Source organism: Melanotaenia boesemani, chromosome 1, assembly GCF_017639745.1.
Source record: "Melanotaenia boesemani isolate fMelBoe1 chromosome 1, fMelBoe1.pri, whole genome shotgun sequence".
In the NCBI taxonomy this organism is placed as follows: domain Eukaryota; kingdom Metazoa; phylum Chordata; class Actinopteri; order Atheriniformes; family Melanotaeniidae; genus Melanotaenia; species Melanotaenia boesemani.
The window spans coordinates 42,384,745-42,407,494 of NC_055682.1; the positions used below are offsets into that span (position 1 = coordinate 42,384,745).

The 22,750-nt window shown below is 42.7% G+C and overlaps 1 protein-coding gene across 2 annotated transcripts in view; it reads left to right on the plus strand.

The window, feature by feature from the left end:
* The window catches only part of dok4 (docking protein 4), an 85,874-nt gene that overhangs the window by 12,807 nt on the left and 50,317 nt on the right, over positions 1-22,750 (plus strand). The window contains exons 1-2 of one of the 2 annotated variants that reach the window (XM_041989531.1): positions 6,730-6,765; positions 18,470-18,839. In XM_041989531.1, the coding sequence (XP_041845465.1) occupies positions 18,774-18,839 (66 nt within the window). In that variant the 5' untranslated portion in view covers positions 6,730-6,765; positions 18,470-18,773. Of the gene's footprint in view, positions 1-6,729; positions 6,766-18,469; positions 18,840-22,750 lie in introns of those variants that run through there. The other variant, XM_041989605.1, reaches the window with a different exon arrangement.

Below are 22,750 nucleotides of genomic sequence, written 5' to 3' on the forward strand. Positions count from 1 at the left end.
TGTTACTCCTTCTTGGTGTCTTTTGTTCTCCTTTGTTCTAACTTTTAGGTTCACTAGTATATTTCTTGGCTCAGGGTCGATTTTATATCTTTTTTTTCTAATCAAAATGCAGTTTCAGAAGTTGGCCTTACTTTTAAAGGCAGAGATTTCTGAAGTGTTGCCTGTAAGTTTAATATTATAATTTTCCATCCTTTAATCCTTTCCTTTCATCCTTAAGAATATCATATAGCACACATATACTTATGAAAACAATAAACACCTCTTGACTTCAGCTGTAGATAAAAAAAAAAAAATCCCATATCTTTATGGAAGATGTGAAGGATTTGTCTGTTTTCATGTGGCCATGACTTGTGTCTTCTTATTGGTTGAATTCCCAGAGGTGTGCTCAGTAAGCTAGCAAGAGATGATGGTTTGTACACAATGTATGACGTGAGTGGGGTTGGTAGAGGCAAACCATGGTTGCTTATGTGAAGAACTCTGTTTCTGAGCAGCTGTAAACCTTCAGTAGCTCAGTGAGCAAATGAATTAACAAAGTAGTGTTAGCTTCCTTATCTTCCCCACACTGCCCAATTCACTGCTCAACACAAACTTCTCCTGCTGTGGGATGGCTGGTTGGCAGGCAGAGTTCAGGCTGGTTTCCAGCTGTTGTCGGACATGTCCAGGTGGATGCTCGACCCTTCCCACTCACCAGACCCAGTTCTGGTGGTTAACAGCCAATACCTGCTCGTTCAGCCCGGTGCCTTGTCCTGTAAATAAAGAAACGTTTTCTGTGGGGTGAGCACAAATTAAGATTCTTTTTTGTTTCTAACAGAGTGAAAGTCCGTGGAAACTGAGGAAACACTAGTGCTTCACCTTCAGCTGGTGTCCAATTCTTGTCCTCCTCTTTTTCTCTGTATAACAGACCAAATATGAAATGTGAATATCATGGAAGCAACTGTCAGTTAAAGCTATTGTGTACTACAATGAAGATCAGCAATGTACATAAGAGTTGCTATGGTGAGGGGGATCCAGGTTGGATGGGGGATAATGTCATCCCCACCATCCGAGAATAGAGGCCCCATTAGAAGGGCCTGATAACACAGAGGCTGCTGACCTGAGATGGAAAAAGCCTCATGAATAATTGGACACAGAAGCCTGTATGGCTTTTTGCCAAGGCTAAGAGATTATGTACTTTGCTGTATACAGTAGATACTGGAACCATCCCAGAGACCAATAAGCTGATGTACATCGCAGCAAAATCGATCCTAGAGATGGTTGACTACAAGATTATTAACATAGGGAGCAGGAAGGAGGCATGGGGAAGAAGACTGAAGGCCAACATCAAGGCAAGATGGAGAGAGTACAGAAAAATACAATGAAAATCAGTTAAGAGATATAAACTGTTCATGCAAGAGGCTGGAAACTGACAAAGACCTGAAACAGTCTCAGGTATGAAGAGTTGAACTCCACCAGACCTTTATAGGATACCCACCTATAGACTGAAAAGAAACCTAACTGCATTTGAACTTAACACAAATTATAGCTGCTGTGAATAGGACCCAACCCATCTCAGTGAGATGATTTAACTTGATATGCATGTAAAATAACCAACTTTAAGATTCAGTTACTGAGGAAACAATAAAAACCACATACTCTTAAAACAAAATCATAAAGTTATTGGCTGAATATAACATTGTAGAACTTGGTTAGACAGTTTTTGCAGATTCAGCATAATGATGCTAAAGGTAGAAAGTGAAGGTAATTAGCATGTTGCTGTCCTAGTCCTTACTCCACACTGGATGAAAACAGGCCTTTATGATATGTTGGAAAATAGTACTGCACCTCCTAACAGTCCCTAAAGTGTTGACATGGTTGTTTTTTATCTCAGGCATCCAGAGCAGACACATGTGTTTGAGAAGCACTTAAATTTTCTGTGTTTCAACTTGGGGAAAAAGAGTTTTTATAGAAAAGCAGCATGGAGAAAACTGAGGGGGCTGTTTGGTGAGGCTTTCTCAGAGCCAATGTGATGTCTGAAATGCCTCCTGTGAGATAATCAGAAGTGTGTTTGGAGTGGATGCATACACTTATCTGGTATGTGACTGAAGATGCAGTGTCTCAGCTGTGTAGGGGAGTGTTGGTGTGTGGACGTGGGAGAGAAAGTATGAATGTGGGTTTATCCCTGTTGTTATCTGTGACAGATAGTTATGAGTAGACAGACTGACGCTTTCCCAAGTGTTCGCCTTGGGGCGAATTGCAGAGAGGTATGAGGGCGTGTTTGTTAGAAATACAGAGAGGAAGAGAAAGGACTAGATGAGAATTTTAAATGTTCACCCTCCTTTTTCCTCTTGTTCTCTCATTGTCCTTTTGTGTGGCTGTCATAGCCATTGAGGTAAACATTCAGTTTTAAATAATTTGAATGGAATCATACTTACATTTGGAGACATGAATACTCAATGCATCAAATTCTTCCCTGTAATGCATACAGTATTTCCCACAACCCTCTGTTTACAGCAGTGTTACCTGGTTTGTGGGGTCATGGTCAGGTTGTCATGACTGTTGACCTTGGGATTTACTGCAACACATGGCCAAATTTTGACTAAACCATATTATGAAACTTGGCACAAAAACTAAGGAAACTAGTGTTTGGTGGATTATTTCTCCTCTTTAACAATCCCAGCTGGTGTTGTATTCTACATGGATGGAAAGCCTGGTTAATCAGGGGGAGCCACCTCATATGGCTCCTCTGGGTGTGGAGGAACAACGCCACTACTCTGAGCCCCTCCCGGATCATGAGCTTCTCACCTAATCTCTAAGGAAGAGCCGGCCACCCTGCAGAGAAAACTAATTTCTGCCACTTGTATTCATGATCTCGTTCTTTCAGTCACTACCCACAGCTCTGACCATAGGTGAGGGTCGGAACATGGATCAACTGGTAGCTTGAGAGCTTTGCCTTTTGGTTCAGCTCCTTCTTCACCACAACGGACCGATGCAGAGTCTGCATCACTGCAGATGCCAAATCGATCTGCCTGCCGATCTCCCGCTCCGTCCTTCCCTCACTTGTGAACAAAACTCTGAGATTCTTGAACTCCTCCACTTGGGGCAGGACCTCATTCCTGACCTGAAGAAAACACTGCACCTTTTTCCAGATGAGAACCATGGTCTCGGATTTGGATGTCCTCATTCTCATTCCAGCCGCTTCACACTCGGCTTTAAATTGCTCCAGTGAGAGCTGAAGATTACGGCATGATAAAGCCAACAGCACCACATCATTTGCAAAGAGTAGAGACCCAGTCCTTGTGGACCAAGCTCTGGCCCCGGATGTACAGGGAAAGGAAAGCTCGTACAAAGGGGTCAGGCACTCTATACTCCTGGAGCACCCTCCAGAGGAGTCTCTGGGTTATACGGTCGAACGCCTTCTCCAAGGCAACAAAGCAAATGTAGACTGGTTGAGCAAACTCCCATGCCCCCTCCAAGAACCTGAAGAGGGTGTTGAGCTAGTCCACCGTTCCACGGCGGGACAAAAACTGCTCCTCCTCAATCTGAGTTTCGACTATCCGATTGAGCCTCCTCTCCAGAACCCCTGAATAGCCCTTACCAGGGAGGCTGAGGAGTGTGATCCCCCTGTAGTTGGAGCACACCCTCTGGTCCACGTTTTTGAAGAGGGGGACCACGTCTGCCAGTCCAGTGGAACTGTCCCAGATGTTCCCTTGATGCTGCAGAAGCGTCTCAACCAAGACAGCCCTACAGCATCTAGAGCCTTAAGGAACTCCGGGTGGACTTTATTGACCCATGGGGACCTGCCACGAGGAGAATTTTAACCACATTAGCAGCCCCAGAATTTTGAAAGCCCACGATAGGATCTCCGGATTCTGTTTTCTCGTCGGAATATTGAGGAGGTCTTCGAAGCTGCCTCTGCAGTTCCACAGGCCAAAAAGGCCCGATAGGACTCTTTCTTCAGCTTGACAGCATCCCTCACCGCTGGTGTCCACCAATGAGTTTAGGGACTCCGCCAGATGTTTCCAGCAGACCCTCACAACATGCTTGGGTCTGCCAGGCCTGACCGGCATCCTCCCCCACCATCTAAGCCAACTCACCACCAGGTGGTGATCAGTTGACAGCTCTGCTCCTCTCGTTACCCGAGTGTCCAAGACATGCAACCGCAAGTCAGATGATTTGACTACAATGTCGATCATCAAATTGCATCTTAGAGTGTCCTGGTGCCAAGTGCACATGTGGACACTCTTATGCCTGAACATGGTGTTCATTTTGGACAATTCATGATGAGCACAGAAGTCCAACAACAAAACACCACCCAGATTCAAACCTGGGTAAACTCCAATGTACAGGCACCAAGTCAGGGGTAAGGAGTATGCCCATACCTGCTCAGCGCCTCTCACTGGGAGCAACTCCTTCATTGTTGATTTTAAGGTTCTTTTATTGGTTTTCAAAACTCGTTATGGTCGCAGTATGGCCCCGGCCAGCCGAGACCTGGGCAGTTCCTGTGGTGGCGACCTCTGTGCTCATGGATGGGATGGCTCTCTGTGTGAGTTGGTCCCAAGATATGGGGCCTGATTTGCAAAAAGTTTGCATGTGTAAAAACATGTGCAAACTTGATAGCACACGCAATAACATGCTGCAGTTGATTTACTATTCAGGCGCACCGATGATTGCTTCTATTAAATAAACAAAATAATTTGCAAATCATTTAGCGCGTTTGGACTTCTTGAATTTAGGCGTCTCTACCAGAAAGCGCAAAATATTGGGAGGAGTATATACAAATAGATCAATGTAGCACACACAATGTGATTTAGCAAACAGGATACTGATTGCAGTGGATGTATTTCATATATATTTAGGACGTTTGAAAAGCAGGTGCAAACTGGCACAACTTTATGCAAAAATGCTGTTACGCAGGATGGACTGTTGCTGGCATTCAGAGCCCTCACCACCGCCTGTACCCCATCTTTCATCCCTCTCTTGAGGGCTTTAATGACCATCGTCAGTCCAGATGCAGCACTGACCGGCGGCAGAGTGAGCACTGCAATGCGCCCCCATTAGCACACACAGCGCACACCTTGTGCGTAATGAAAGGTGCCAAAGGAGGCACATTTATTTGATCAAAATGTCTGGGTCTGAAATTTTAATTCATCAATAAGAACTATTGTTTTGTCACATACCTTGCTCTGCAGTCAGCTCTAGTGCGTCATACCCGGTATTCTACAGTAGTCATCTGCTCCTCACAGTAAATAAGCTGCACCAGTCTCAAATACTGGTCAGAGGCATCTCTTCTGGCCCTCACCTATTTGCTGAGGTTTTATTGTAAGCAGTTTGTTTTGGAACTTGGTCTTATATCCTGTCACCTCCTCTTAACATCACCTGGTGTTCTTGTAGTTTTGCCAAATACAATCGATCTTCGTGCTTTGCTTCTAAACTCACCATGTTGAAACCATAATGCATGCTAAAGCCTCATTTTAATATTCTAGTTTGCACCTGTTATCGATTGCGGCAACATTCTTAGTTGATCACCCGCGAATCATAAACAACATGTGCAAACTATTTGCATGCGCATGCCATTTTGCGCTCTTTATGAGGGATCTGACAATCTGACAGCAGCCTCAATCCAGGTAGGCAGTTTACGTTTGTGTGTGTGTGTGTGTGGGGGGGGGGGGGTTGTGTGTGTATCAGTGTGAAAGATTATTAATGATTAGGTGTGTTTTTAATTTGGTTGGTCCTATACTTTGGCATGTGAAGGTGTGATGTTTTTATTTAAGAAAGGGGTTTTTATTATGTAAAGAAATTTATCCTGCTTTGTGGTATGCAAATTTTGATTTACCAGCTGGTCTAGACACACCCTTACACTGGCAAACAAGATGACCAAGCAAGGAGAAGAGGATGGAGAAAAAGAGAATGACTGTGACAGATTTCATGAGTCATTTCTCTGCAGGCGAGTGGCTGAAGAGGCAGGTGGCTGTGTTAGTGTGTCTCCACAGATCACTGGGTTGTGTGTGTGTGTGTGTGTTTGGGGGTTGGAATAGGACAGAAAACAAGCTGAATACATACACTCATCATCCTCTTCATCAGGTCCACCTTCTAGTACCGGGTCGTCCTCTTCATCAGGACCGCCTTCTAGTACCGGGTCGTCCTCTTCATCGGGTCCACCTTCTAGTACCGGGTCGTCCTCTTCATCGGGTCCACCTTCTAGAACTGGGTCGGACCTTTTTAATCCTGGTGTGATAGATGAAGCAGGTGGTGGAAACCTTCCTCAGAGGTTTTCTCCATATTGACATGACAGCATCACACAGTTGCTGCAGGTTTGTCGGCTGCATCCATGATGAGAATCTCCCGTTCCACCACATCCCAAAGCTGCTCTACTGGACTGAGATCTGGTGGCTGTGGAGGCCGTTGGAGTCCAGTGAACTCATCGTCATGTTCTAGAAAGCAGGTGGAGATGATCTGAGCTTTGTGACATGGTGCAATATCCTGCTGGAAGTAGCATCAGAAGATGCTCCACTGTGGTCATAAAGGGATGGACATGGTCAGCAACAATACTCAGGTAGGCTGTGCTGGTTAAACCAGGCCACGTTGGTACTAAGGGGCCCAAAGTGGACCAAGAAAATCTCCCCCCACCATCACACCAGCAGCAGCCTGAAGCGTTGATCCAAGGCAGGATGGATCCATGTTTTCATGATGTTTCCAGCAGATTCTGAGCCGAGCATCTGAATGTGGAGCTGAAATGGAGACTCATCAGACCAGCAACGTTTCTCCATCTTCTATTGTCCAGTGTTGGTGAGTGTGTGTGAATTGTAGCCTCAGTTTCCTGTTCTTAGCTGGCAGGAGGCACCCGGTGTGTCTTCTGCTGCATCCTGGTCCAGACAACTGCTGCTCTGGATATTTTCTCTTCTTCAAACCATCTCTGGAAACCCTGGAGATGGTTGTGGGGGAAAATCCCAGTAAATACTCAGACCAACAACCATGCCATGTTCAAAGTCTCTTAAATCCTCTTTCTTCCTCATTCTGATGCTCAGTTTGAACTTCAGCAAGTCGTCTTCACCACGTCTCCATGGCTACGTGCTGCCGTGTGATTGGCTGGTTAAATATTAGTGTTAACAGGAAGTTGGAGCTGATGAAGTGGACGATGAGGGTTTATTTGCATGTCCTGCAACTTCACCTTAACAGAGAATCAAACTATTACATGTTTAACATCTTAGCTCGTTAATGCTCTGTACCTGAGTTTGGACATGTAGGTGTGGACATTGGTACATATGGTGTTTAGTGTATAAATGAGGTTAGGTTGTGGACTGAATGATGATGACGATGTTATGTTCTTTGAGCAACTTTTATCATTTTTAGCTCAGTAAAGGCTGATGTGGCTATCTTGAGCTCTCAGTGAGAAAACATCTTTTGATGGACAAATCTGATCATTCAGTGGATTGAGGAATGCAGCAGATAATCTTTTCAGACATATAAAATTTCTGAACCTTGACATGACTGACTAAACCAATCCCCCGATCATAATGCTGCCCCCATCAAGTTGTACAGTATGCATGATGAGCACAGTGCCTCTTCTTTACCCCAATGCCCCCCATCACCCTGGATTAGGATACATCATCTGGCTTCTTACACAGGGTTGGGGTTAGCAACCCTTGCACACTAGAACCTTTTCCTTTTTGATAAATAAGTTGTTTTCTTAAGGTCACACAGCTGTTTAGTCCCAGCAGCTGGACTTGACTAGAGGTTTTGTATTTGCTGAGAACACACCTTCTGTTCTGGTCAGTGGTCACACCTGTACACTTTATTTGAAAAAGAAAAAACACTCAGACACTGTGAGAGAGAATTTGAATTTGAAATGGGTGGGTTAGCTGATCCAGTGTCATCACGCACAAACACCCAGGATGGGCCACCGCAGGACTGATGAGGTTGCTTTGTGGAATCAATGCTATGCCCTTGTTGGGATTTACAACTTGTTTTGACAGGCTGGCAAACTTAAGTGTGAGTTCTCAACAACTTTACACTGTCCAAAAACATCATGTAAAGCCCACATGATACCCATTTAAAAATACATTTGTGTTTTTCCTTGGAATGGTGCATGAAGCCAACTGCATCACTGATGAAGTCCTGGAGTACGGCATTAAAATTTTATCATCTCATGTTGGCTATTCCAAAGGTTAACTTATTTTCTGACATCTGGTCCACAGTGGTGAAGTGGTTTGCACTTCTGGTTCTCAATAAGAATGTTCTGGGTTACAACCTGTAAATCTACCTTTTCCTGCAAGCCTGTCTCTTCTTAGGCTGCAGTTCCTCCCTGTGCCGGGTGCACCATTCTCCTAAAGCACTCACTGCTCTTCAGGATGCACCCAGAAATGGGAGAACTTGGTGAAACTGAATGGCCAGTGCTGCACCACCAACATATCTCATTCCATTCGTTTGATAAAACATGAGAGGAAACATTTGGGCTGGAGCCCTCAGTCTAACAAAGCTCAGCCTGTTAACCGTCTTTACTTGTGTCATGTGAGTGTGTGATCGGTCTGAAATGTACCGGATGTGCCTCGTGGTCAAAATGAGACATGAGAAAACTGGATTCACTAATCTGAGGCACTTATTCTGCTGTAATAAAATTCCACTTTTTAATTATTATTATTATTCTTAATCTCAGACAAACACTATTTAATTTAGCAGAATAAATAAAACCCTTCTTTTTAGCCCCATTTATTTTCTTTTATTTTGTTTCTTTTCCTTAATTGTGAAAACTCTGGAAAAAAAACACGATGTATTAAACAAATACATACAAAACCACTGGTGTAAATGGACTTGTACTTATATAGCGCTTTTCTAGTCAGCTTGACCGTTCAAAGCGCTTTACACTACCTGCCACATTCACCCATTCACTCATTCCCCGACTGGCAGTGGAGGTTAGGTGTCTTGCTCAGGCCACTTCGACATGTAGTCTACTATGACTATACTTCGCTTACAGAGAAACATGTGCCAGAAGTTCAACAACAGTCCTTTTGCATGTTGTTTGGGTTGCTTTTCTTTTCTTTTTTATTTTGTTTTACAAGAGCTTGTACTTTGATTACTCTGGTTTAGTTTGTGTTGGTGTGAACTTCTCTCTCATTCTGCTATGCCCTGTGTTTCTGTCTAGTGAAATCTTAAGTTGGGTAGTGTAATTGTATATCAGTGTAACTCGGAGCCTTTTTAGTGTTAAATTCAATTCCACTGGAGATTTCATCAAGCTGCATTCCTTATGTAAATGTGTAAATTTTCTACCTATTTTGTATTGCAAATAAATGTCACTTTGTTCTTTGCTTTTTGCTTTGTCCAAGATGTTACAGACATTGAATTGAATGAGAATAATGTATTAGAATGTGTTATGATAATATAAATAATACTAATATAATATTTTTTTTAAATTATTACAAGTTTAAAGTAAACATGTAATAATTACGATTATTTTATATGAAAGTCCATGTTTACTCTGCTCTAGAATTTTTGACTATAATTATTCATATTTATACCATGGTCTGAGTGAATACTAAATTCTGATTGGCTGGAAGGTGTCCATTAAAAAGTGATAATGGACACCTATAAAAAGTTCCGGTCAAATATACTGATTGTTGTAAATTATTGCGCTGGCTAAACGCTAGTTGGTAACCGTGGCAACAGAAACTCAGACGCTGGGCTGCAGACACGCCAGATCATGTTTGTGACGGCGCATCACTGTGAAAGCAGCTTGCAGGCTTATTGGGCTCCGTCAGTCCAGGAGAGACGAGAATGGAGCAACATTTTGTCGTCCTGCAACGTCCCAACCAGCACTGGTCAGAGTCCACAAACGTTAAACCAGCAGAGGTCAGAGTCCACAAACGTTAAACCAGCAGTGGTCAGGGTCCACAAACGTTAAACCAGCAGCGGTCAGGGTCCACAAACGTTAAACCAGCAGCGGTCAGGGTCCGCAAACGTTAAACCAGCAGCGGTCAGGGTCCGCAAACGTTAAACCAGCAGCGGTCAGGGTCCACAAACGTTAAACCAGCAGCGGTCAGGGTCTACAAACGTTAAACCAGCAGCGGTCAGGGTCCACAGACGTTAAACCAGCAGCAGTCAGGGTCCACAAACGTTAAACCAGCAGCTGTCAGAGTCCACATACGTTAAACCAGCAGCGGTCAGAGTCCACAGACGTTAAACCAGCAGCGGTCAAAGTCCACAGATGTTAAACCAGCAGCAGTCAGGGTCCACAAACGTTAAACCAGCAGCGGTCAGGGTCCACAAACGTTAAACCTGCAGCGGTCAGGGTCCACAAACGTTAAACCAGCAGCGGTCAGAGTCCACAGACTTTAAACCAGCAGCGGTCAGGGTCCACAAACGTTAAACCAGCAGCGGTCAGGGTCCACAAACGTTAAACCAGCAGCGGTCAGGGTCCACAAACGTTAAACCAGCAGCGGTCAGAGTCCACAAACGTTAAACCAGCAGAGGTCAGAGTCCACAAACGTTAAATCTCCATCCTTCAAACACCACTATGGACATGCCAGTATCTTTGACATGTCACGATCAACGGCAATGTTACATTTAATTTTAAAAAGGTTGTCGTCTGTCTTTCTGTCTTGATTACCTTACTTACATACTTGATACAGAGTGAATGGTGGATAACATTATAAAAACGATTTAGGATAGATTTAGTTACTTGATACACATTTAATGATTAGAGTGAATGGTGGATAATATTTCTTGTAATAAAAACGATGTAGGAAACGATCTGTGGACTTTGACTGTTTGAAACAAAATGTTGCATCATCCTTTGGACACACACCAGCTGTAAGAGCTGCACCCGCCCTCTGAAGTTATACTTTGTGTCACGTAAGATTAGGCAATCATCTCCTTCCACTGATCAGATCTAATACAACAGCTGACCGAACGAGCGGCAGGTTCTGTGTCAGAGCCGGTTACCTTGGCAACGTGTCACAACGAAATAGCCCACTCAGCTGCTTCTTGTGAATAACTTATGAGTTTAATGGGTAAAAAACAACATTTAATTATTAAAAACTGATTTAATATTTATTTCTTTCGTAAGTGACCATGGTATAAGCGGGATAATGCCAGATGAGGTTGGACTTTGCGCCTCCGCATCGTCCATTAATTTATGATAATGGGCACCTCATTGGGCATTATCCCTTACTTATGTGTTGTCATAGCTACATCTCTGGCATTTATAACAAACCAAACCCTTTAAAATCGCTATAAAATTGAGCAAGTTATGGTTATTTATAAAGTGCATGTACCATTAAAACAATGTTATGAGTTTGTGAGCTGACTGGTGCAAGATGGCCGCCAGTGCAGACATTTGACTCCTCTGGCCAGCAGCACTGGTGAGTCATCTAGCCTTTACTGTAGATATGAATGGTTTACACGAGGTTCCAGTCTTCCATTGGAAAGCCTGAGATGATTTGTATGTTAAAATGATGCATGGATGCTACTTCAACAGGCTGACAAGACTGTCCCAGAATGATTAATGAAGTTAAATCCATTTTACTCAACACCTCACCAGGGTTTACTTTAGTAAAAACCTTCGGTATTATTACGTGTGGTGCTGTTGTGAGTAGCACTGTTGGTTCCTGGTTAAAACCTCAGCTGGGATCTTTCTGTGTGCACGTACATGCATGGCTCGTCTTCAGCTTACTCCCATGTTAGATTGAATGTGAGGTGTTATTTGCATGTTTTTGTATCTGCAGGGTTGTGTGCTATTCCATTCAGTCTGAATCAATGTTTGTTTCATGTTTAATAGTCTTTTGTGCCACTTAGCTAAACCAACATTACCACAATGATAAGCCTCTCCTATCTGTGTGTGTGTGTGTGTGTGTGTGTGTAAGTGGTGTGTGCATATGTGTGCACAGTTCGTGTGTGTGTGGGGGTATGCATGTGTGTGTGTGTCTGTCTGTGTGTGCACAGTCGTGTGTGTGTGGGGGGGTGTACGTCTGTGCATGTGGTGTATGTGTGCGTGTATTAATGATCCCCTTGTTAAAGTTTAATGTCTCTGCTCCACTGTTGTCAGGGAGATTTACCACTGAGCCCGATGGGAAATGTCGACTCCACTGCTCCTGGTCTGATGGCAAACACACACACACACACACACACACACACACACACATATATGAAAGCACACATTCACACACTGACACAAATGAAGATGCACACATGCAGCTGAATGCACAGGATTCATAAATGCTTTTATAAGTATATTAAATTTAATGTCAGTTTCACTACAACAGCAAGTTATTGAAAAATCCTCAGTCTTTGGAGGGTAAATTAAATAACTTATTTTAATTATTTTATTTTAAATTTGTATTGTGATTTTTTCTTTCTGTGGATCATTAATACAGCCACCAGTTGTACTGATGAATTTATCTTTAGATTTAGAACATAGGTGTATTCTATATGGAAGCAATATAATGATACACATTTTCTCTTCTCCATTGTTTTCTTGGCCATGAAGTCATAACTCATATGAACCAAAAACCAGAGACACTTTTCTCAGATGTTAAACATGTTGTCTTTAACAGAGCTGCATTTTAAACATAATGGTCCCAGATTGTCTGAAACTCATGTTCCTCCACAACACCACAGCGAGCCGCTGCTACAGCCTGAGTCCTGTTCTAGGATTTTCTGACCAGTAAAACTAGGACAGAGAGTAATGTTCATCATTTTAACTTTCCTCCTTTCTGCTTCACATCGCTCCTCCATGCAGCTGATGGAGGGATGAACCTCGTTCCGGACTAATTTTCTACACGTAGCTTATTTCTGCAGTGACTTACTGGCTTTTAGGCTATTAGCTAACGCTATGCTAGGCTGGGATAACCACAGCGATGTTTTTGCTAACATAAACCGACAGGCAGGAACTTAAGCTAGGTTTGCACAAGTTTAGAAATGCAACGTAATTTAAAAGCATGAGCGACGCAGCAAAGCACAGGTCGCTATCATCACACATGGCAAACAGAGTTAAACTGGAACTGGAGACATGCTGAGTCATTCTTTATTTTACATTGTCGTTATAAACGTACCTGTCGTCAAGCTCGCTCTGCCCACCCTTTTAGTGCTGCCTGGCTGTAGCCACTGCTGTAGTTACTGACCGTGTTAACTCATAAACAACAAAGTTATCAGTCATACCATAAAAACTGAATTTTTGGCATCATTTCTGCAAGAGAAGCTGACTCTGGGCATGTAGGAGCTTTGTCACAGCTCTGACCAAATCCACCAAAAACCACTTGATCCTCCTTAGTCATGAAGATTCTGACAGTTTTGAAGCCTAATAATAAAGTATTGATGTTAACTGATGTTATCACACCAGTAGAGATAGATATTGATACCGTTTATCAATATTTGGATTGATCCACCCACCACTTGTAGGGGAGTGTTGAGGCCGTATTGGGGTGTGTAAAATGTTTAGGGAGAGTTTTACTCGATCTCCGGTGCCTCCAAGCTCTATCTCAAATATAATCAGCAGTTCCTCAGGAACGGTAGTGTGTATCTGGCCTGTATGCTGACATATCTGTTGATACATTTATTTTACATAATTCTAATATCATAATCTGACAGCTGAGACTGTCCTGAAACATCATGTCTGGATGTTGACTGGGATTAAAAGGCTTCAGCGTCTACATGGATTTTTATATTGATTCCCAGCAGCAAGCAGGGCTGCCGGTCTTCTAGCTGCTGGGTAGTGGCATTTTCTCCTGGCCTTAGGAATGACAAGGCCAGTCCAAGGGAACCTGAAGTGCTGTTAGCTCTCACTTTGCATCTCTCTAACAGCTCTGGTCCTCAGGACCTGGTTGTGCCTTGTGCCAGTGCCACTTCACACCCTGGCATGATGTGCTGTGAGTCTGCGTTGCCTTGGCTGCACAGGGGGCGCTTATCCTAACTTCTGAACCGCTGGGAGACGGGGTAGGGCAGGGCTACTCAATTCGGTCCTACGAGGGCCGCAATCCAGCAGGTTTTCCATGTATCCCTGCACCAACACACCTGAGTCAAATTACTGAGTCATTGTGTAGAGCCTGATTTGCTGTTAGAGCCACCTAATTTGACTCAGGTGTGTTGGTGCAGGGATACATGGAAAACCTGCTGGATTGCGGCCCTTGTAGGACCGAATTGAGTAGCCCTGGGGTACGGTGTCGGGTACAGGGGACAGGTTAGGGTGTTGTATGCTGCTCTCATCAGGAAGCTGAGATGTGCTTGTGGTGTGCACCAGATGTCTCCCTAGCTTATGGTGTCCTCCTATCTGGTCCACAACCTTTGCTGGCGGAGTGATACTACCTTGTCCACAGTCATGGCCTTCCGCAGGTCTCACGTGGCTTTATACCAGAACTGGACTGGCTCTCCCCAGCCCTACTATCATGCACTCTTCCGATAACATCTTTGTGCTGAAATCTGCTGATCGCTTGGTGGACGTCTAGCTAGCCCCTCCACTTTCACCCTGTATGGACGTTAAAGCGGCTAAAGCAGCTTGTGTTGTTCTTACTCTCAAATGTAAGTCGCTTTGGATAAAAGTGTCTGCTAAATGACTGTAGAATAGAATAAAGCTACACTTAAAGCCGCTGAGGCGCTGTTTGCACGGGCACTGACGCACTTGCCATGTCACTACTGACGAATGAAAACGTATCCAAACTTCATAATTTTTCTTTGCTTAAGGTTTATTCATCATCTAAACGAGATGTCATTTTCTTGGCAATAATCCGCAGTACAGATCCATCTCAAACGTAAATTCCAATAATCATGTCAAACAATACAAGCAGTGATAGCAATAGTGGTCAAAAACTTGTTTGCTCCCGCCGTACAGCAACACCTGTCACCTGATAGCACCATATAGGTAGGAACTATCTATCAATTAACTAGTGCCACCCACTGGGCAAATTAACAATATCCAAAATGGCTCTTACAGACATATACTTCCTTTGCCCTCAACGTCTGAGTAAGCTGGCTGCTGTTGATCTTTGAAAGCCCTTCGATCAGGTGCTTCTGGACCACCCTCCCCATCTGTCTGTTTGATGTACACTGTCTATCAAGACTTCTAAAGGGTTGCTCTGCCAGCAGAGGATGCTTTTCTCCTCCATCAACTAACACTATTCTGTCGTTTCTTGCTCCTCTCCTTATTGACAGACTCTGGGATTTGGAGGGTTTGATTTTCATTTTTTGCCCACAGTGTTAGCTCATCTAGCCGCTTGAGGAGCCTTGAATTGCATGCGGCTGTCTGAAGAATAGTTGGTATTTTGTCCATATAGCCTCTCAGGCCCAGGAGTCTTCCTCCTGATAGAAGTTTAGGTTCACTGGCCACCTGCCTGTCCCCAATGAGAAGGATCACGATGCGATGTCAACCACAACGGCTTTCCTCTGCTGTTTGCCCATCACCACAATGTCCGGCTGGTTTGCCATTACCATTTTGTCGGTCTGGATCTGGAAGTCCCACAGGATCTTAGCTTGGTTATTCTCTGCCACCTTCGGAGGTGTTTCCCACCTTGACCTCAGGGCTTCCAGTATGTACTCCGCACCGATGTTCCTGGCTATACCAGCCACTTGGTTATGACGCTCCTTGTAAGCTTTCCCTGCCAGCATCTTACACCCTGCAGTTACACTACCGTTCAAAAGTTTGGGGTCACCTTGCCATGGGATTCAATAGGGAAGTGACCCCAAACTTTTGAATAGTAGTGTATGTGCTGGATTGTCTCAGGGGCCTCTTTGCACAGTCTACACCTTAGGTCTTGTCTTGTATGGTAGATCTGGGCCTCTATTGTTCTGGTGCTCAAGGCCTGCTCCTGTCTACTGTCTCTCAGTCCAGCCCGTTCTAGCCATTGGTAGGATTTCTCGATGTCAGCCACTTCAGTTATCTGTTGGTGGCATACCAAGGAGGTCCTTTTCCTCCTATGATGGTTCCTTCATCACCACAAGATCTGTTTCCACTGCCTGAGACATTCACCGAGCACTTCATCCATCGAGGCCATTTTCCTGATGTATTCAAGGATGTTGGACGTTTCGTCCTGGATAGTGGTTCTGACACTCACTAGTCCTCTGCCTCCTTCCTTGCGTTGTACAGTCTCAGGGTGCTGGATTTGGGGTGGAACCCTCCATGCATGGTCTGGAGCTTTCGTGTTTTCACATCTGTGGTCTGAATCTCTTTCTTTGGCCAGCTTATTATCCCTGCAGGGTATCTGATGACCGGCAGGGCATAGCTGTTAATTGACCAGACCTTGTTCTTGCCATTGAGCTGACTCCTTAGGATTTGCCTTACTCGTTGGAGGTATTTGGCTGTGGCTGCTTTTCTTGTAGCCTGTTTCGAGGTTGCCATTTGCTTGTGGGATTCCAAGGTACTTGTAGCTGTCCTCAATGTCTGCTATTCTGCCGTCTGAGAGTGAGACCCCTTCTGTATGGACTACCCTCCCTCTGTTTGTCACCATCCACCCACACGTCTCAAGTCGGAATGACATTCCGATGTCATTGTTGTAGATCCTGGTTGTGAGTCAATGTCGCACTCGCTCTTGGCGTACAGCTTGATGTCATCCATGTAGAGGAGGTGACTGATGGTGGACCCATTCCTGAGTCGGTATCCATAGCCAGTCTTGGTGATTATTTGGCTGAGGGGGTTCAGACCTAAGCAGAACAGCACAGGGGACAGGGCATCTCCTTGGTATATGCCACACTTGATGGACACTTGTGCAATTGGCTTGCAGTTGGTCTCAAGGGTGGTCTTCAACTGCCGCGTTGAGTTTGCAATGAAGGCTCTTAGAGTCCTGTTGATGTTATGCATCACCAAGCATTCCATGATCCATGTGTGTGGCATTGAGCCAGCCGCACTGAGCTACCATATACATATATATATATATATATATAATATATATATTTCCAATCCAAATAACCATTTTTACCTCAGCCAGCTAAATAAAACTCCTTTAGAGCTGCAAGTGTTACAAGACTTTTCAAAAAGGCAGCTTAATACATATTTTTAACGAAGAGCCACCATAGGATATTTGTTACTTTTGAAGAACCACATTTTATTTCCATTTTTACGTTTTAAAATAAATAAAAACATAAACCTTTATAAAAAGGGGATAGACAGACTTTCTTCTAAGAGATGTAAATATTTGTAGAAAATTATGTAAAGTTAAAAAAAAAAAAAAAAAAAAGTCCATAGTTTCCAACCTAACAATAAGAAAAATAGATTTAAAAAATATTTAGCCACATATTTAGAGGCATTGTGGAAGGTCCAGAAAGCCACTTGCAGCCCCAGAGCCGCAGGTTGGAGACCCCTGATGCCGTGTTTGTAAATCAAAATTTACTGCATTTGCTGTATATAGCAGTAGGCCTTCTTTTAAAGGACAGAGACATTTTGCACGTAACAATGCAATTAAAATCGCAATTAATCGCAACATGTCATGCGATTAATCGTGATTAAAAATTGTATTAGTTGCCCAGCACTAATATATACTGACCTGTAACTTCTTCTTTAAGAGGCTCTCTGTCCTCCACTTGTTACCTGTATTAATGGCACCTGTTTGAACTTGTTACCAATATGAAAGACACCTGTCCACAACCTCAAACAGTCAGACTCCACTATTGCCATGTATGTATGTGATTTTCTGGATTTTTTTTCTCATTTTGTGTCTCATAGTTGAGGTATACCTATGAAGAAAAGTACAGGCCTCTCTCATCTTTTTAAGTGGGAGAACTTGTACAATTTAGTGCATTTAAAAAAAATACATTAACACACAAACCACTAAAACAACAGTAAACCAGATGAAAAGTCCAGGGCCGACGCCCATGTTGGCAAATGCAACCTTATAGCAAAGTTATTACTCATGCCATAAGCCATATAAAAAATCTGAATTTGGCATTATGTCGGTGAATTAACCTTATTTTGGGCATGTAGGTGCTACGTCATGGTGGTGGACAGAATCCACCAAAACCACTTTATCCTCCTTATTTATAAAGATTCTGGCAGTTTTCCAGCCTTACATGTAGACGATGCTGCAGGATTAATCATATGATATGTCACACATTGACCACTCAGTCTTTGCATCTGGTTCACATGCCTTACCAGTGAACTGTAATGGGATTTATTAGTAGTCATATCGGTATTCAGTAAGTAATTGTACTTGTATTCGGTTTTTAAAAATATTGTATTGGTGCATCCCTAATACCTATACTGTATATAGGGCTATTTTACTCATTCCTAGGACCACACTGCTTCCCTCTGCATACTGCATACTTTTCACAGATACATGATCAGCCAACATTGGGTGGATGGATTTACTCTAATTCATTCACCTACACAATGATGGATCCACACAGTAAATGAGCTTCTGGTTGCAGACATCCTGCATATTTGCCCTCAGAGTAAAGTGTATTTGCCACCAGCATCAATAATGGATGATAATGTTGTGTTTCTCGTTCTTCGATGAATAATGTATACACATATCCATTTCTACCTCTCCTTGTCTCCCTTTGTCTTTCCATTTGTTAGCCAAAGAAGATGATGAGAGAAGAACTGTCTGAGTTAAAGAGGACAAAGCAAGAGGAGTGATAGACTCAAAAAAATGGAAAAAGCCATAAAAAGAGAAAAGATTGGTATGTTTGGAGCTCCATGAAAGAAAAGAAAACTTAAAACAAGAGCACATAGTGGAAACAGGCGAGACAAAGACTGGAGGTAAGGAGAAGCTGGAATCTGTCGAGAAGCAGGAGAGGAGAACAAAGGTCTGGCGGAGGGTGGGAAAAACCATCTGGATGGTCTCCACAGCTGTGGCCAGTCGGTTGACCAACCTCCAAAGATGGCCTCCAACTTCAATGACATTGTCAAGCAGGGCTATGTACGCATGCGCAGCCGAAAGCTCGGGGTAAGTGTGTTCATCCATGCTTCACTTTGTCAGCTCAAACCTTCCTTCTCTGGTTGGCTTGTCCATGTTATACACCAAGGTCCAGTCAGCATGATGGGGAGTTTCTCTTCTATTATTAAGTAAGTAAATAAATAAATAAGTAAATGTTTATTTATATAGCACCTTTCAAGATAAAAATCACAAAGTGTTTAACAATGAAACACAGAACACAAAATAACACAATAATACAGAGAACATAAAAACGAATTAAACTAAGTAAAAGCAAGTTTAAAAAGATGCGTTTTTAGCTGCTTTTTAAAAGAGATCATGGAGTCCTCAGATCTCAGGCTGAGAGGAAGGAGGTCCAGAGGGAAGGAGCCTCTGCTGTGAAGGCTCTGTCACCTTTAGTTTTCAGCCGTGTTGGCTTAACAACCAGCAGACCTTCATCACTTGATCTCAGGGACCTGCTGGGTATGACGAGCACCGCTCTGCATCAGGAGGTCATTGGAGACTCTGAGCAGGGCTGTTTCAGTGGGGTGAGCCCTGCGAAAGCCAGGCTGAAAATGATCCAGGATATGGTGTGTCTCTAAAGCAGCTGGAAGCTCTGCTATAGAAACAGGTGAAAATTTATCTATAATCACAGGCCGAGCTGGGCTGGGAACAGACAGTAACACAGCTGATGGAGACGTAGAGCTTCTCACCATTTTGACTTTTTCAGAAAAAAAGGCTAGGAATTTTTCACAACCCTCATTTGAAGCAATGAAGACAGCAGGAGCAGTAGGAGTAATTAATTTATTAATGGTGTTAAATAACACTTTAGGTTTACCATGACTTTTTGAGATTAAATTTGAGACGTAGGCAGCCCTTGCATCTCTAACAGCATCATTAAAGGAAGCCAGGAGATCCTTCAAGTAAAGCAGGTGGACATGCAAACCAGTTAAATTCCATAAACGCTCGGCTTTTTTACAACAGCGCTTTAGACAGCGAGTGCTGTTGTTTAACCAAAACTTTAGTGGAACTAAGCAATAACAGTATTGCAAAAAACAGCAGTATCGCAGCTTTGCAAGACAGAATACTGCCGGCAGCGGCAAAGCCAAACAGTCACCATCATACCAGAAGATGTCCATTAATGCTGCATCACTGGTTTCAGAAGTTATATGGAAAAACATCCCACAACCTGGATTTTGCATTTAGTTGCTCCCCAGATAGCAAAAAACATTTGACCCAAATGTAGCCTTGACTGACGGCTTTGACTAGACGTGAGTGTAGCTGCCAAAACTCAGTCACAAGATCACCATTACATAATGTATGTCCAGGAAGGCTTCCTGTATTAGGACCACTTGTAGCTCAGAAAATTTATTTATTTATTCATTTATTTTTTACTTGTCTTGCTCAGCATGGTGGCGGCAGAATGATGGTCTGGCTATTGTGTTATGTGGAACAAATTTGCTCTGTCAAGAGGAACTTTATGGGTATAAGGTTCCTCTTGATAATCACATTTTTTATTTCTTAATTTGTATAAATATATTGTTTTATCGTGTATATTTTGTATTGTGGAATTTGTGTAATCTTGCCAGGCCTGACTGGAGGGGACAGAAGAAAGACAAAAAAAAGGACAGAAATGGAGACAAGTAAAAAGGAAAGTAGAAAAAAGGAAGAGAGAAAGATCTAGTAGATAGAAGCAACAAGCTCCAATCCAAACTAACAGCAGACAAGCAGCTGCTACACCTGTACAGAAACACAAGAGAGAATTTCCTACAGCTTTTACAGGTAAACTAAGCAGACAATCATCAGGAGTTCCTAAAAAATAACCAAGACAACAACAACAAGAAAGAGAGAAAGAGAGAGAGAAAGAAAGAAAGAAAGAGAGAAAGAAAGAAGGAAAGAAAGAAAGAAAGAGAGAAAGAAATAAAGAAGGAAAGAAGGAAAGAAAGAGAGAAAGAAAGAGAGAAAGAAAGAAGGAAAGAAAGAGAGAAAGAAAGAGAGAGAGAAAGAAAGAAGGAAAGAAAGAAAGAAGGAAAGAAAGAAAGAAAAAAGAGAGAAAGAGAGAAAGAAAGAAAGAAAGAAAGAAAGAAAAAAGAGAGAGAGAGAAAGAAGGAAAGAAAGAGAGAAAGAAAGAAGGAAAGAAAGAAAGAAAGAAAGAGAGAAAGAAAGAAAAAAGGAAAGAAAGAAAGAAAGAGAGAAAGAAAGAAAAAAGGAAAGAAGGAAAGAAAGAGAGAAAGAAAGAGAGAGAGAAAGAAAGAAGGAAAGAAAGAGAGAAAGAAAGAAGGAAAGAAAGAGAGAAAGAAAGAAGGAAAGAAAGAGAGAAACAAAGAAGGAAAGAAAGAAAGAAGGAAAGAAAGAAAGAAAGAAAAAAGAGAGAAAGAGAGAAAGAAAGAAAGAAAGAAAAAAGAGAGAGAGAGAAAGAAGGAAAGAAAGAGAAAGAAAGAGAGAGAGAAAGAAGGAAAGAAAGAGAGAAAGAAAGAGAGAGAGAAAGAAAGAAGGAAAGAAAGAAAGAAAAAAGAGAGAAAGAGAGAAAGAAAGAAAGAAAGAAAAAAGAGAGAGAGAGAAAGAAGGAAAGAAAGAGAGAAAGAAAGAGAGAGAGAAAGAAAGAAGGAAAGAAAGAAAGAAAAAAGAGAGAAAGAAAGAAAGAGAGAAAGAAAGAAGGAAAGAGAGAGAGAAAGAAAGAAAGAAGGAAAGAAAGAAAGAAGAAAGAGAGAAAGAAAGAAAGAAAGAAAGAAAGACAGAAAGAAAGAAAGAAAGAAAGAAAGAAAGAAAGACAGAGAGAAAGAAAGAAACTGAATGCAACACATTTGTAAATGTTGTGAACTTTATTATTATGTGAGGTCCTGTAAGAGTCACTGCCTACATTTTCATCAGCACTACACCGACTTCACGCTACGTTACCCACCATGCATTGCACACTCTGACATTACAAACCGACAATGCTACTCAGCAACGTTGGTGCAGTCCTGCTCGAAAATGGAAAGTGGAGGTGAAAGGAGAGAAGCTGCGTCATGCTTAGTGTGCTCATAATTACTAATAGGAATATTACCTACTGGCTACAGAAGATTCCAACAGTAAGAATCTACCATTTCTATGCAGGTTATGTCTGCCTGCATTTAAAAGCAAATTAGAACATCAGCTTCATCGACTTCTAATTTGTAGAGATGTGGAGTTGAAGCATCTGCCCAGTTTGAAAGGATTTTTGCAAATTCTCAGCATTAAAACAAAACCAAGGCAAACCCTCTGCCAACAGCCATAAACCACCCAGATCACACTGCCTGCATCTTTCAGGGGTCTGACTTTCCAGCAACAGGTTAGTTAGCCAGTTAGGGTTTAGACTTTCATTTCCACTCGTAAGTTAAAACAATGAACTGAACTTTGAACCAGTTCAAAGTAAAATTTTGAACTATTCATTTTAAACTGAATGAGCTGAACTTTGAACTCGTTCATGGGAGACATAAATGTACACAACCATGCATTTGGACCACATATGGCCCACAGGAGACTTGCTATAATCCAAGCCAGGTTAAAAAGTGGCATCTGATCCACTTCTGGCCCACCCAACACCATGCCGTAACTGAGCCAGGTAGCCCCGATTTGTCCCAAACATGCCCGCTATCTGGGTCGTGGAGCTCCAGCTGGGAAGCTGTTCTTTAGTTTTATGGTGTTTATTTTAATCATCTTTAAAACTTTCCAGTTTAGTTTGTTTCTGATCATCTAATATTTCTTCCTCACTGATCTCTCTTCCCTTGGTTAGCATAACAGTACTCAGTTTTTAGAAGACATCCTGGTTAGGGTTGCCACCTTCCAGAACTGAAAATAAACCCACCACCGCTCCTCATGGCCATGGCCACCATGGGCCCGACTCCCATGAGGTGGGACACCTGGTATGTGGTATGTTGTATTTTGTGCCTGAGTTTTTTAAGTGAAGGAGTGATCGATACTTA